The sequence below is a fragment of the Hippichthys cyanospilos genome, chromosome 2, assembly GCF_059441005.1.
Source record: "Hippichthys cyanospilos isolate Australia breed blue-spotted pipefish chromosome 2, RoL_Hcya_1.0, whole genome shotgun sequence".
NCBI classification, from domain to species: Eukaryota; Metazoa; Chordata; class Actinopteri; order Syngnathiformes; family Syngnathidae; genus Hippichthys; species Hippichthys cyanospilos.
The window spans coordinates 6,218,380-6,234,578 of record NC_142370.1 but is presented as its reverse complement, the minus strand read 5'-3'; the positions used below and the strand labels follow the sequence as shown (position 1 = coordinate 6,234,578).

Here is a 16,199-nt window from a genome sequence, read left to right as displayed (position 1 = left end):
GTGTTTTGGGTGGATTTCACCCAGGGATAGTCTTAGTGTATAAAATCAGGCAATCCTGATGCATGTCAAGGGTGACAACATTCACTTTTGACCAAATGTGTGGTCACTATGGCTGCAGAAGGATAACCAGAGATGGCCACTATGGAATGATCAATGCTGGTTTGATTAACTTCAGGATCATTCACAATGAGTTTGATGAAGAGAGGTGCCAACCCAATGCAGAGGAGGCCTTATATGCAGGCTTTGGCACTGGCACTCATCAAACCATGGGCAGAGCAGAGACTTTCTTTTTCAAATCTCTCACATCAACTCAGAGTCCTGATCTGTAGTGTGTTTGACATCCCTAGCCCTGGCACGCTTCCAAATGAGGCAGGACCAGTGATAGCAGAAGGCAAAAGCCCCTTAAAGGTGTGCTGACTGCCCCACAGGCTCAGACACGACACAGGTATCTTGTCTGCCATCGACTGGTGTTTTACGCCATTACTACCCTGTGTACTGATTGCATTTAAATAATAGGCAAGCAAGAGTGGCTCTGGATGTGTATACTACTTTTTCTTTAGATGTACTTAATTTATCAAGGTTGATTTCAAAGGTAATTCTTATGGGGAAGACAATATTTTAGTCAATTGGTCATTTTTACTTACTAAAAAAAAGGTGTTTTCTGTGCCTCTCTCCTGCAGCTGTAGGTATGTCTAGGAGTCTGTGCCTTCACCAGGGAAGGGAAGTCTCACAGGTCCCAGGAATGGGTGGAGCAAAGACCATGTTTCAATTTTTTTGTTTGTTTTTTGTTTTTTTAGGAATTTTTTAACCTAAAACGTCTAATTTTTCAGCAATTTTGGAGCATGTTTTTAGGTTGTTCCTGTGTTTTCCTGTTCCATTTTGCTACTCATACTTTAGTTGAAAATTAAAGAAAACCACTCTAATTTATCATGTTTTCAATTTATTTTTTTACAACAAGAAGTGTTTTGGGGGTATATAATATCGGGTAAAAATTACCCGGCAAGAGTGATGGTGTTACTTTTTATAGCGAAAGTGTTCTAGGGTTTTAATAACATTCAAATCCACTGAAAGGACTGGATTTGGAAGGGGGGGGGGGGGGGGGGTAATTTAACCCTCGAACACCCTAACAATAAATGCAAACATTGTATAATGAAAATTACTCCTTTAGATTTCCAATGACTTTCATGGATGGTAAGATTATTACAAAATATTAGATACAAAAACAAGACCACTTTGGTCACTTTACGACTTCGATTCCTTCCTTAATTGAATTTAGAATGTTCAGTGATCACCATGGGAACACTTCGGGCGTGACATTTATTAACCCGTCGTTAGGAATTCAAATTAGGCCTTAAAAAAAAAAGGGGGGGGGGGGGCAAACTTCCTCTCGCGATGTCTTCTTTTATCGCGATGGTTCGGGCACGTCCACTTGGGGCGTGCAAACCAGGAATCTTAACCACCAAACCATATGGGAAAAGGGACCATAATGTTTCCATGTGCTCTGCAAAATTTAAAAAGAAAAGACATTACTATTGTGTTTTATTTATCCACTGCGTTACTGTTTAAATAGGGATGCATGCGTCAATGTGATTACGTCATCAAAAATGGACAGTATTTTGTTACTGTAATGTGGGCAGCCCAGGTCTGGTTTTCTTCGTTTTAACTCATCCTTATCATATTCAAAAACAAGAAATGTAAGTACGTACGCTTCAATACCTGACATGTATAAAAAAATTTTCACTGGGTTAGGTGTACTTTTCAGCGAAGCATACTCGCCAATAAGCTTACCGAATTGCTACATCGCTGTCAATGGTACCACAGCGCATTAGTTAGTAATCATTTTCTTTTTCATTTCAGGGCGGACTACTGGAAGTCCCAACCGAGAAAATTCTGCCAATACTGCAAGTGTTGGATTGCAGATAATAAACCCGTGAGTAAGATCTATTATGCCGTAGTACGTGTCCGAGTTATTCTTACAAGCCTTCGTGTTTGTTTGCTTTACAGAGCATCGAATTTCACGAAAGAGGGAAGAATCACAAAGAAAATGTGGCAGCCAAAATATCCGAGGTATTACTTTTTCTTCTTGTATTGTAGAAATAACTGGATCAATATATTACTCACGCGTTAACTTGTTAGCCTACTTACGGCTAAGAAAAATACATATATTGTGGCATCACTTTCCATACTAATGTTGCAGTTGAACTGGCTATATGATTAACTACCTCTCGATTCCAGACGTGGGTCGATTATTGACATGTTTTTGGTTCCTGACTGCATATTCTTCACAAAACTAAAGGACATTGTTGAACTGTACTATTCATTGTTTAACACGCGAAACAAAGCAGCTCCTTTTAAACTCCCGATTGTAAGAAATGTTCAACAACAAAACTGATAAAAAAAAATACTTACACGCGAAACAAAGCAGCTCCTTTTAAACTCCCGATTGTAAGGAATGTTCAACAACAAAACTGATTTAAAAAAAAAAATACTTGTCATGAGCAGGAGTAGAATCGGCCGCGTTAACCACTACTCTACTCGGGAGCACGTTTTCTATGCTCCAAAACAATACCTGAAAAACGAAAACAGATACATTGGCAAGGGCACAATTGCTCAATTTAATCTGGTGCTCTTTTTGAATGCGTTCATGTTAACGGGGTTCTCAGAAGCAATTTGACAGGGTTCAGATTATTCTGTATTCAACGTCCATTCGTTTTCTATACCCGCTTATTCTCACGAGGATCGCTGACTTGCTGGTGCCTATCCCAGCTGTCTTTGGGTGGTAGATGGGGGACACCCTGGACTGGTTGCCAGCCAATTGAACGGCACACAGAAACAAACAACCACTCACAATCACTACTAAACGCAATTTTGTATGTCCAATACACCTGCCATGCATGTTTTTGGAATGCGGAATGAGGCCAGAGTGCCCGGAGTCAAGCTCGAGGAGAACATGTAAAGTCCACACAGAATGGTGCGGTGTGTTGGAATTTAATCCGGGACCTGTGAGGCAGACATGCTAACCAGTCTGCCACACTGCTACCGTCCTGTATTCACGTCAATTCAAATTCATATGTCACACCCAGACCCTTATGCGCCAAATTCTAAGATGGCCCTTTTACAAGTATGCATACATGCAAAAGAATTAATGTAAAAAAACAACAAAAAAAACACATAATCACACCACATTCATAATCACATGGAACAATGAGTGGACTAGCCCGTGGGTTCGCAAACATTTTGGAATCAGGAACCCCTTTTGGAAAGCAAATTTTCCAGGGACCCCATTGCAAATGTTTGAAGAAAAAAAAGCATTTGGGCCAATCATAAATGCTCTTTTCATTCGGCAACATATTCAATTTTATAAGTATGTTTGTTACTTTTCAGCTATACTGAAGTTTGGAAAATAAAAATTGCAAATTGCACGCTTCCTTGTATGAAACCAGGTCAGTTTCACCCACAAAGGTTGCTGCCAATTATTTAGTCAAAAACAGCATTAGCTTTGCTGGCTTCATCGCCCCTTTAGCAAGCAATTGTAGACACAAAATGCATTTCGACAAATTAAAACAATTATTACATTTTTAAAAAATATATTAAAATGGTTGAATTGGTTCCTTTTTGAGAGTCATAAATACTTTCACAATTGAATATAAAATGAAACTAACATATACAGTACCTGTTTTTGATTGATGAACCAATGTTCTGTCCTTCCCAGATGTTACAATGGCTTATACCTACTGTAGGTAGACATAGTGCACCATCAACAGCGGCCGGGAGGCGGCGCCAAAAAACAGACTAAGCCAAACTAGGCACCCATTTGTGATACGATTAGAAGATAAACTATGGTAAATCAATTCCAAAACACTCAAATTATGTCAGGCCACGAACCCCCGCAGGTCCGCTAACACCACTTTGAGACAACTGGACTAGAGTAAGTTCACGAGCAACGTTATTTTCATTCATGAAAAAGGAGTCGCTTTGTTGTACGTGTTTATTGACGAACAGTTCGACACGTCAACAATTACCTGTCAGGAAACACAAACATGTCAACAATCCAACCCGCATCCGGAATCGGGAGCCAGTTGAAGAGCAACACCGAGACGAGACATAAAAATCAGACTCGAGTGGTCGAACGTCTTATTGGCTACCCGCGGTTGTCATTCGTCACATTATCTGTCGGTCCCCACAGATCAAAAAGAAGAGCGTCCAAAAAGCAAAGCAAGAGGACCGTATGTCAAAACAATTTGCGGCAATGGAGGAGGCTGCGCTGAAGGCATATCAGGAAGACCTGAAAAGGATGGAAATGGAATCGGGTAAGTGTGTGTGTGGCAATGTGACGTTGCAAATTCAGACTTCTCTCTTTTCTCATCTCTATTCGTTTCCTTGTGTTAGGAACTGGTCCTTGTGGCCAAACCGCAGTACTGCCACAACCTAAACCACCACCTCTGGTATTGTGCGAGCCACCGCCACACTGCAAATATCCAAAGAAAACAGAGAAACATAAGAAGTCATCTGGGAAACAAAACAAAAACCAGACTCCGTCTTGGGTTGAAGGATGGACGGGCGATGGACACACATACTATTACAACACAGTAACCGGAGGTGAGACAACTCAAAAGTTGTATCGCCGCAACATCTCTGACAAAGTCACCACTTCCATCCGTATATTGTTTGACGCAGAATCTCGGTGGGACAAACCTGAAGGCTTCCAGGGTGTCTCAGACTTTGTACAGTCCGAACAGCACAAGGTTTCTATCCGGTATGATATTCGCTTCAAATAGTGCAACTCTACCTGAACTGGCTTTCTTTTTAACCTAAAAGTCTTCAGGTAGCGCTTGGATGGAAGCTGTCAGCCCGGAAGGATATGCGTATTGGTACAACGCAGAAACGGGAGGTTCGATCTCTTATGATAGGCAAACACACATTTCACATCTTGTCGTCTTGGCAAGCAGTCTTGTTCGTTGTCATCTCAAGTCACATTCGCCTTATTGGTCAGAGTCCCGGTGGGAAAAGCCAACCGGCATACCCACCAACGAAGCCCCTAAATCCAGCTTGGCATCTGGCAATGAGACAGCACTTCCGGAGAAGCAGACTTCAGGAGGAGACAACGGCGGCGATGGGACTCGGTTGTCACGGGGTCCAGAAATGTCCGGACAATCGAGCCTGCCCTCTGTTGTCCCAGAGAATGGCTCAAGCGTAAGCACAATTGAGACGCGTTCAAATGGATTTTTGGCATCTATAGCCATCTATGGCAGGGAATGAGTTCAATCGCCTTACTCCTGTATTCAAACTTCCAAATGGACTGTTTCAGAAAAGGAAAGCGGATGAAGAAGACATATCAAGCAACGGTCTGCGTCAAGATGATGTTAAGGATGACGTCCAAAGCATAACCGCTGAACCTGAAGTGAGAAAACAGGAGGTGGCGAAAGCTAAGAGGCCAAAATCACTGAACCCGTATGGGGCTTGGGAACAGATCAAGGAGGAGAAAGATCCATAGTACGTGAGCCCCTCATACATGCGGCAGCTGGAGATGTTCAACTTTGAGATAACTCGTTTCAGTGACACGTCTTGTCTTTTGCTCCTCAGCGCCAACGTGGACCTACAGTTGCCCCAAGTAGTAGACGAAGAGGTTGCTCTGACGGAGTTGCCGCCTGAACCGAAACCCAAGTTCAAGGAGCGCATCATCACCTCACTGGGAGTGGGAGGCGGATGCACTTCGTTCAAGAAAAGCAAAACACACAACGGAAAATCCAGAAGCCTTCGACAGAGAGACAATGATGACTAGCCATGTTTATTTCCCCCAATTACTATTGTTATTGAACATGTACAGGATGTTAATGATCAGCTGGCAGCTTGTGCCCAGCTGGTGCTAATGTGTGAAAATAAAGCCAATAGGTGCCCTCACAGACTTATGTCATGTCATGATCCAATAAATGAGGTACTTTTTAAACAGTCTCTAGAGTGGTTCCCAAAGATCAGTTTTCAATGTTTATTGAGGGAGAAAAAAACGTTTCTTGTCAATAGTAAAAAAGACAAGGCAAATATAGTGATTGTACAGTAAAGGGCAAATAACACGAGAAATATTCACACAAGCAAAACCTGCAATTGCTAGGTAACAAATATTTGCACTGTGACAAGTCTCACCTCCACTATTCCCATACTGTTGGCGAGAACTAGCATACCACAAATTTGACAGTCAGCTGTGGAGAGAGTCAGTCCACACGGCTTCTGTTGTTCTCCACAAGGTCCAGAAGCGCCGCCTTTTCCGTGTGTTCAAGTACACCAGTAATAAGATCATCCAGCGCCTCCCCTCCTCGCATAAACTCCTGACATGGATTAAAAGAACATACGTAAGCGTGACAGATGCCGTAGGCTAGCTTGGCTCACTTTTAGAATTCCGTTTCAGGAGCTAACCTTAATATCTCTGCAAATGTGGCCATTTCGGTGGTCTGTGATGCGATCTTGGCTGAAGTTGTAGGTGCGAATCCTCTCCGACTGAGCACGTGTTCCAACCTGGCGTGAAGAGAAACGGCTGGATCTTCATAAAACCTTTCGAAATTCCTTCAAAATGTTGGGAACTTTCCAAAGGAATTGATCGGAATAAACAACTTACAATTGCCTTTTACGATCCCATTTCCAATGAAGTCGGGACGTTGTGTAAAATGGAAATAAACAAGCACGATTCGTGGATAAATGTGAATGTTTTTGGCAAATGTTCACTTATTTTGAATTTGATTCCTGCAACGCGTTCCGATGAAGTTGGAAAGAGGACAAGTTGGTTACATCACCTTTTCCTCATGACACAAACTCAAATAGTGTTTCGGGAACTAAGGACACTCGCTAGTTGTTGAAGATTCATACTGTAGGTGGAACTCTTTCCCATTCCTGCCTAATGTATTGTACATTCAGTTATTCAACAGTCCAGGGTCATTGTCAGATTTTGCAGTTTTTAATGCGGCACACATTCGGAATGGGACAGGTCTGGACTGCAGGCCAGCCAGTCTGGTACCTGCACTCTTACTGTGAAAGCACAATGTTGTAACATGCACAACGTGGCTTGGCATTGACTTGCTGAAATGAACAAGGATGTGGGGAAAAACATTGTTTGGATGGCAGCATGTGTTCTTCCAAAACCTCAATGTAGCTTTCAGCATTGATCATGCCATCACAGATGTGTAAGATGCCCATGCCACGGGCACTGAAAACACACCATGATCATCACTTTAAAAAGGCAAGGACCTTTTTTGATTACAAGTCAAATCAAGCACTGTCATCCTACCGCAAGGGGGCAATGTTTCCCACAACCCGTCAGCTTTTCCCGTCCTCATTTATTATTTACCAGTGTGAATTGGCGTTGAGTTTCTTACCTGATTCCTATAATATATACAATGTAGCTGTCATTTGAGACCCATTTCGTAAAATCCGGCAAAAAATTGGAATACATTGTTTGAAATGACAGAAAATGAAATGTTGACTGCTCATCGATTCAAATTTGCTTAAAAGTAAATAATCTGCTTCGTTCGAACTTGGGTTCATTATCTTCATTGGTTTGCACTCAAGTAAGTTAGCTGTGTTGCCCTGTAAGCCAAGTTTTTGCCATTACAGTGGTACCTCGGTCCTCGAACGCCTCTATACTCGACCAAATCGGTGCTCGACCAAAAAAATCAAGTAGGTAATGCATCGGACCTCGATCAGATTTTCGGTGCTCGACTAGCCGAGCCTAGCCGAGCCGAGCCGAGCCGACCCGAACGCGCTCCTCGGCCCTTCTCGGCCAGCGGGTAAGCGCCAGTTCAACTCAGACCGCCAGCGGAGTAAGACGTTTGTTCGAGTATTTCTTCCCGGATTTAAACTTTTTCGTGTTGCTCTAGCCCTTAATAATGGGTCCAAAGAAAGACAGTGATAAGGGGAAGGCAAAGAGGAAAACAATGAGGACCACTATTGAACCCAAGAAGGAAATTATAGCAAAATATGAACGCGGTGTACCTCGCGTCGCAGTTAGCTAGCGTCATCATGGAAGGAGTAACTCCCTCCCGTCCTCTCCACATCCATTCCTGTATGCCATCAACCACTCTCCAAAACGTAAGTAAATTATACAAAATGGTTTATAATGCTTTATTTATCTTTATCTTTATCATGTACTGCTTGTGCACATTTACTTGTGCACACATACTTTCCATTATTACTTATGGGAAAATTGCTTTCGGTGTTCGAACAAATCGGTGCTCGACCACCACCTCAGAACGGATTATGGTCGAGTACCGAGGTACCACTGTATTGCCATTATGAGCATTATTTTAGTATAAATGTCATGGTTATGCAGTCGTTCAAAAATTGCTACTTTTATGTTAAAAATCCACTAACATAAAGCATGTCCAAGACTGACACTGCACATTTGAGTTGATCAAAGTGTTCATTAATTTTAGAGCTTAAAAAAGTAGAACATCAGTTCATTTTGAAAGCAAAAGCAATTGGCACTGTTTGTTGCATTGACTCATTATACAGAAACGAAAACAGATACAACAACATAAATTTATGAACCCTCATGACATCTGTATGCACATTTCTATGTTGATTTGAGAATTCCTAGACCAATGGAATGTTTGTTTTTTAATTGTCCAGGTATCGGATCAGGACTCTGTATCAGCAGGTCTCTAAAACCAGTGTCAAAAAAAAATGCCATCAGCTTTGGTAGCACAAACTTGAAAGGGGCCATGTTGCAGGGCTGCCATTTGATGACAGCACAAGTTGGTGGCTAAAGAGTATCGTTGTTTTTTTTCCGATACTATATTTTTAGCGCGCCACGTTGGGCAGATTGGTTAGCACGTCTGCCTCCCGGTGCAGAGGTGGCTGTTTCGCTTACGGTTCCAGCCTTCCTTTACTGCATGTTCTGCCCATGCCTGCATAGGTTTTCTCCAGTTTCCTCCCACAGACCCAAAAGTATGAAAATGTCAAATTGCCCCACCCCCCGGTCAGGCGGCTTACCTGCTGCTTACGCGCCAAATTCTTCTGCTCAATCTCTTTACTCGTCACGCTCTGGTAGAGGCGGGCCTTTAGCATACGCATGGCCGTCTCTCTGTTCTGCAGTTGAGAGCGGGTTTGTTGACACTCTGCCGAGATCCCTGAGAGGGAAATATCGCTGTTACAACAGGAGTAAGTGAAAGTCTGGAGAAGCTTGACAGCTGTTGGAAATTGATACCTGTGGGAAGGTGAACAATGCGCACTGCGCTATCGGTTGTGTTGACACTTTGACCCCCAGCACCTCGAGATCTGAATGTGTCAACGCGCAATTCTTTAGGGTCGATGCTGAAATTCACCTATAGAGCACACCATTAGCACTCAACTCAATTTACTGTATATGAATGGACAGCAGTAATTGAAATAGAGAGCTGTTGAAGAGTTGCCTCAGCAGGTTGAGCCAGGATGATCACAGTCATGGTTCCAGTGTGGATGCGCTGCATCCTGGAAGAAAGGCCCACTTCAGGTATTCTCTGCACCCGGTGAGTTCCGCTCTCATTTTTCAGATTCCTGTAGACATTCTCCCCGGCTATCCGCACGGCCGCGTGATGCAAACCCCCTGAGAAGAATATGAGAAAAAGCTCAAAGCTCCATCGTATCTTAGCATGCAGAATACACACAAACCATATTCGGCAGGAGTGTAGTTCAAAATCTCAAAATCCCAGTTCTTGTAAGTGGCAAAACCCTGGTACATGTCAAACATTTCTCTGGTGAATTGCTGACATATATCACCTAAAAAAATACAGAATATAAATCAATAAAAGCCACTCCAAACATGTTAAGAATACTGTATTCAGGTTTTGGGTGAAATTCCAAGACACACCTAAAATGTTTCCACCAAAAACTCAGATGCCCTTAAAGTCTTCTCTCAAGTGTATACATGTTTAATGCAGATAAGACTTCGCTAAAATTGACAAACCTCCTGTTGTCCGTCCTGAAACAAGCTCCAAAAGAACATTACTAGAGTCCAGGGGGTCAGTCGGCAAGAGAGCTTTGATTAACTAGAGAGAGAGAGAGAGAAAAGGGAATGAGAGAAGGAAAGAAATACAGAGAGAGAATATTCGACGATACATTGGTCATGCTGCATCTTTACCTCTTTCTTTAAGACTGAAATCCTGTCTGTGATAAGCATTTCCTCTTCTTTCAGCAACTGAGCAAACTGTTCATCTTCTTCTGTCGAGCCAGCTGGGGCTACCGTCATGAAAAGAAAAAAAACAACTGCGTTGAGCACATTCAATATTGCACTAGCGCGACGTTCACCGACCGCTTACAATGTGGGAACTCTGAAACTCACTGAAACCATAAATATATAACTTACAGACTTAAACACAAGAAAATATGAAGAATTGACAAATTTGACATTTATTGTTTTGCTAGTTTTTACATTGTCATAAACTGTTGGTGCGTCCTATACACGGTAACATAGAAAACGTGCCCCTAAAATTAAGGGTCCGTCCTATACACAGGCGTGTCCTGTATTTGGGGAATTACAATTTTTATTTTTTCCTACTACAAGGGAAAGGATGGACCTTGTAGGGACCATCAGCCACGAATGAAGGCAGGAGTAGATACAAATCCAGGGCGGGAGTAGATTACAACTCCTGCCCTCATTGGTCAATGGTCATGCTGGGAGCCAACCACGTGTCTTGTATGAGACCCGTCTCCCTTATGAAACTCATAGACGCTGTAGATGCAAAGGGAGAGCAGAAGAGAGCACGCCGCAGCAGAGCATTTGAAGTATATTTGAAATTTGAATGTTTGGTCTACAGGCATCACTCTAATTAGACTTCCAAGTGCCGCTAATATAACCGCAGGTCGTCGTGAGATTACAGCCAAAAGAATGGGAAGGGACAACAGTACAGTTAGTGTATAAGGTTTAATCATTTAAGATTTAGGTAAAGATGTGGACTGCAGTAGTTCAACGAGGAGTGCCAATGGCGAGTGCATTTATAGTTAACTCGTCTGTCTAGCATGCAGGAAACCTTCACAGCACGTTCCTCTGCAATACGGTATAGCTTATTTTTAATGTAAACATAAATCCGCGATGCACTGATGGCACGATAGGGGAGGCGTGAAGTAGCGATGCATCACTGTGTTTTGATAGTTGACCACCGCTCTGCATATACAGTAAGTGACACTAATTCTTTTTAAGATACATGTATAGTTGGGGATGTTTTTTTGGTTTGTTTGGTTTTTTTTTTTCCAGGCTGGCCCACTTGAGAACACATTTTCCTCCATGCGGCCCCTAAGCTAAAATGAGTTTGACACCCCTGTAAAATAAACGTCAACTAGTAAGATTCCTGACAGGCATAGGCATTAGAATGAGATGAATGTGGTTCAATAGGCAAACATTAACAGACTGTCCAAAACGGTAAAAAGAGAAAATATACTTACAACGCAAAATGGACTGAACTTCATCAAGATCTTTCAGCGCCTGTTCAACATTATAAAACACATTTGCCAAAGGCAACAACTCACTGTATTTCTTAACTATCACTTTCCTGTCAGCTTCGCTCAGGTTTGAACGGTGCAACTTCTGACCAAGAGCTTTGTGATTGTCCATGAGCTGCAGAAGGTATTTTTGGACTGAATCATTTTTGTACAAGCCTTCAGAATCACTGTGAAGGAGGCGGCTTAAGGCCAATGTACCACGGCGTTGTGCCAGTGGTATTGTCGCATGCTCTGCACCAGTCTGTTCCGAAAATATACTCCACCGTCCAAGTTTTAGGTTGTTGTAAACCACGCAGGGAAGGACGATACGCAAGCGAAACAAACTACAAGAAAACATTTGATAATGTACATTATCAGATTAAATCGATGAGTAAAATCAAAACAACCTACGGCCTGGGAAATAACCTCCACAACATACTGTAGTTTGAAACCCGGAAGTGGTTTCCAAGGATCAGTGCGATGCTCTCGCCAAGCACTCTGGGAGTTGTAGTTTTATTACGAGAGTCGTTCATTATCTTGCGGACAGTACACGTCATCGGCAATTTCTGACTTTTGAGCTCATATAATTCACCGAAAGAAAAAAAAAAATCACTTAGCTGGTTGGAAAATGTCAAATCCCCCTGCTTGTACTGGTAGGTTGAACAATAACACGTTGACATACACATTTTGAGCATGTTAACAATATTCCTCTTATAACTAGGTTTTCAATGCTAACATCGCTATCGAGCGCGAACAGGTTCCCTCTAATTACAAGGCTGTTTGACGGGAGTAAAGTTGTCCATTTTGTTTCAATTTACAACGAATTTGCTCTTTTGTTCGGGACTTTCAGGCGATGTGAATGAATCATCAGTAAGCCGAGCCTTGGAAAACGTTAGACAACATGACAACACTGAGACTGAAACACTACAAAAATACCAGAAGACCCTCAGCTCCCTGCAGGTTCGCCTTTTATTTATTTATTTTTTTTTATAAAATATTAAACTTTTTTTTACTCCCCTAAATATTTGTATTAATCTCATCATAGTAATTACTAATTTTAGTAGTTTCAATGAAAGTATCTATATGGATGTACAGTACTTAAATCAATCAACGCCTTTATTAGATGACTCTATTGGGTGTGATGAAGAGCAGCAATGAGGCTGAGAAACAGCTAAGGCACAAAAACAGAGACTTTCTTATCATGTGGGGTGACATGATACTTTTAAAGCAGCAAATACATGATGGATATGACCAGTGCACCTCCATCACAGTGGACAATCTAAAACTCCTGAAGCAAATAAGAGAGGAGGAAGAGAAGGCCTGCATCTCACGTGCTCAGTTCGACATGTATCGAAGAAAAATGGAGAGCCACAGACAGGCGGTTTCAAGCATGGTCGTCCAGACAGATGCTTGTAAGGAGAAGAGGGCACTTGTTCACAAGCTGAGGATTGACAAGGAGAGGCTGAAGGAGGATTTAAAAAGACCACATGGATTCAATTTCCAGTTGGCAAAGGTAAATGGGTAAATTCCGTGTCTTGACCACCAAGTTCCACACAGAGGTACAAAAGACTAGATTTTATTTCTACAGAGAGAGATTGATGGCCTGACTGGGGAGATCAGAGAGACTATGAAAAATACAGTGCAGAAATGGAAAAATCTTCAGATAGAGTTGAAGACCCACGGCCTGATAAAGGAAGACATTGAGGTATGGCAAATTACATTTTCAAGGCGAATCAATGTGTATTCAATGTTCCAAACGCACTGCCTTAGGAACAAAACAAGCAATTTGAAGCCATCAGCAAGAATCTTCACTGTCAAATCAGCAAGGCCCAGGCTGCCCACAGGTAAGGACTCATTAATAGACCCTTTCATATTTTGTGTAAACAAAGGCTAGTTAAATAGTGGAAACATCAGTGACAACTCCTGTCCGGAAAGTACATGTGACATGTAGAAAAGGTCAATAAAGCACATGTTGTATCAAATGAAACATGTAGGCCTATACTGGTTCAATTTCACCTGGTCATGGATTTAGTTTTCTCTTTTTGGCTCCCTACTTCACAACTGGTTTTCATCGAAAATGCAAATTGGAGGTGGTCGGGGGTTTATCCGTCCCAGTCCCAGTCCCAGTCCCAGTCTCATCCCGTGCGAATGGCAGAGTTCCACTCTATTGTCTTTGTCTATCAGTGATGAAGTGGGGTTTAACTGATGGCCTCCTGAAGAAATGTCTATCCCTGATCTTTGCAGGCAAATGTCCAGAGACATCTGTCACCTGGAGAGACGGAAAGCTGAGCTCCAAAGGCAGCTGAGAGCATCAAATGACTACGGTCAGTGACAAATCAATATAGACATAAGAGATTTTGCCGTGGCGCACACTTATGTTCGGGATGTTGACAAATCAGTTAAGCGTGGCTTGTTGCTCCAACAAGCCAGCAGAGGGCTGCAGTGTCTCATAAATATAGAACTCAAGACAACCGCAACCCAGATATGACTGTAGAATATTCCCTGTTCAAACGGAGACTGCCGAAAAACATACATATTACCCGTTAGTGTCTGATATTTTTTCCTTGAGTATATCCTGAATATTCTTTGAATCCATCCAAATTGGACAGCCCATCAGCAGGTTCTTTATGCACCCCCATGCTAGCGGTGCATTGCCTCCATAACAGTCCGAACAAAAGCTTCAACAGTCGATATGTTATGGTACACAGTGTTCCGGCTTCCGCATCTGTGGCTCTTCTTTTGATGGGCGAAGTGACAGTTCCACCGCAGGCTATCAAGGTTGGGATCTCCACATGGACTATATACTGTATATCTCAATGCTAATCGCAATATTAAAATTAGGCACCACTTCTTCACGTTGCATAATGCTGGACTGATCATAACTGTTGTATATTCTGGAGTGTTATTTTTTTCTCTAGTGGTAAAAAAACATACAATAAAATTTCTACTAATCCACTATTCCGGTGTTGGGAAGGGACATAAACACACAGACAGAGGCATGAATAAATATCCACAATGCAAATGGTGCACAGGGGCTCAGAACTACGCATTACAATAGCCTCATTACATACTGTGCATCACACAATGGAATGAACAAACCAAAGGTTTACCCGCAAAAGGGTAATATCGCAGCCATGGCATGAGACCCAGAACAAACATGATAAACATAAGCATTAAAGACGTATTCAATAACCACTCAGAATTACTAATAAACATTCACTCACTCTTGCTCATTCACTCAAACCCACAACACAAGCAACCAAAAGACATCACATATAGCTGAACACTAGGGTTGAAGACCACACCATGATCTAAGACTCTTACTGTAAGTATTCCCAGAAGGGTTTTCGTGTCTCATTGAAGATGCCGCCGGCACCGTAAAGCGGAAATCAAATCTTTTCCAATTTACTGTGAGTTTGAACCTCTCAAAGCAAGATAATATGCGTCGGTGGTGAGAGCATGATTCCACATATAAAGTTAAGCTCCTCATCAAAGTAAAGTACACACTATTTAGTCAATTTAGTAAATTCGGTGCTGAAAGGGGAGGGCCACCAAAGAGACCATGTCAAGGTCCACCCCAGATACCACTGATAAGTATAGAAAATCTGATACTAATGACTGCGAAGACCCAAACATTTGTGTGAACATTTACATCTATCAGGGCAAATCCTCAGCTTCACATTTGTATAATGCACCCTGAAAAGAACCTTGGTATGAAGCAGACCATTACTTGTACAGAGAGAGGAAGAACGTACCAGTTTACAGAAGTGCGCCCCTTGAACAACTAATAACGGCAATGAAATATCGCCCCCCCCCCCATCTCCATTTTACAAAATGAAGTAGTTGTGGGTTAAAGGATCCCATAGAATTATAAATAATACGTATGGAATGCCTTTGATCCAGGTCCAGGGTGAGCACCCGGTCTACCAAGGACTCCAGCCTTTGCATTGCCAGCTGGCAAAGGTAAAGTTAGAATTGGGCGGTGTAAAATGGTGATTCTGGACAATTGGAGCAGGAGTTGGTGGTTCAACCAAGCCTTAACTTTTACTGAACCAGGTCCAATTGGTCAGAGCACCGAGGACAACTTTATTTTGCGACTTAAGCAGCAATTGTGCAGTAAGAATGCAGCGGAAGCCTTAAATACCTCAACTCCATTTCCGCCCGAGAGGGGCATGCTCTGAGTCCGCCATCCAACCAACCAGTTTGACGATGTTACACGCCCGGTAATGAAATTCGTCCGGCCATAAATACTTTCTGTTCAGTGGCGATGGACCCAGGCAAAGACTGTTGCAATCTCATTGCCAAGACTTAAGCCAGGATCTTCTGGTCAACAGTCAAAAGACTAATGGACCTATACCTACCATATTCCTGGGAATTGTTATCTTTTTTAAGAAGAAGAGAAGTATTAACCTCATAAAAGGCCTGAGGCTGCCGGCAAGTGGAAGAAGCTTATTATAAGCATTAACCAAATGCGGAACCCACAAATCCACATATGGTTTATAAAACTGCACCCCATTGGTCCTGCCCAAATTTAGACCAACCGTCTTTTAAGCCAAATTTGCATCAACGTTTGGGTAAGTAAGCTCTTCCGGAGGATTACAAACTTCCCAAATTGCTGGCGCACACTCTGACTTGTATAGGTCTGAATCAAAATCTTCAGATCATAGTATCATTAATTAATTTAGGATCAGGAAGGACTGCCTGGTTCCAGCTTGGTGTGCAAGAAGTCTACCGGCTTCATTTCCCATCTCAAAACA

General features: G+C 42.3%; 3 protein-coding genes across 4 annotated transcripts; 2 read left to right on the top strand and 1 right to left on the bottom strand.

Annotated features, from left to right (window-relative positions):
• The first annotated feature begins 1,399 nt into the window (after positions 1 to 1,399).
• wbp4 (WW domain binding protein 4) lies at positions 1,400 to 5,903 on the top strand. Of its 2 annotated transcripts, XM_088440110.1 has the most exons (10): positions 1,403 to 1,694; positions 1,858 to 1,930; positions 2,005 to 2,067; positions 4,187 to 4,310; positions 4,390 to 4,599; positions 4,678 to 4,745; positions 4,819 to 4,891; positions 4,994 to 5,193; positions 5,309 to 5,493; positions 5,584 to 5,903. In XM_088440110.1, coding segments are annotated over exons 1-10 (1,197 nt in total). In that variant the 5' UTR covers positions 1,403 to 1,692; the 3' UTR covers positions 5,783 to 5,903. The 2 variants fall into 2 exon arrangements, with proteins under 2 accessions (XP_088296229.1, XP_088296236.1); XM_088440103.1 differs by having other exon boundaries at positions 1,400 to 1,694; positions 4,819 to 5,193.
• Positions 5,904 to 5,972: 69 nt separating this feature from the next.
• mtrf1 (mitochondrial translational release factor 1) lies at positions 5,973 to 11,910 on the bottom strand. Its single transcript, XM_088440091.1, has 9 exons — positions 11,407 to 11,910; positions 10,106 to 10,203; positions 9,932 to 10,013; positions 9,637 to 9,744; positions 9,399 to 9,571; positions 9,194 to 9,311; positions 8,980 to 9,116; positions 6,412 to 6,510; positions 5,973 to 6,323 (listed from the first exon to the last, which is right to left on the bottom strand). Exons 1-9 carry the CDS (start codon positions 11,798 to 11,800, stop codon positions 6,210 to 6,212), a joined length of 1,323 nt encoding a protein of 440 aa, XP_088296217.1. The 5' UTR covers positions 11,801 to 11,910; the 3' UTR covers positions 5,973 to 6,209.
• Positions 11,911 to 11,964: 54 nt separating this feature from the next.
• ccdc122 (coiled-coil domain containing 122) lies at positions 11,965 to 14,389 on the top strand. Its single transcript, XM_088440123.1, has 7 exons — positions 11,965 to 12,095; positions 12,293 to 12,402; positions 12,566 to 12,955; positions 13,031 to 13,147; positions 13,213 to 13,286; positions 13,687 to 13,766; positions 14,151 to 14,389. Exons 1-7 carry the CDS (start codon positions 12,071 to 12,073, stop codon positions 14,183 to 14,185), a joined length of 831 nt encoding a protein of 276 aa, XP_088296249.1. The 5' UTR covers positions 11,965 to 12,070; the 3' UTR covers positions 14,186 to 14,389.
• The last annotated feature ends 1,810 nt before the right edge of the window (positions 14,390 to 16,199 follow it).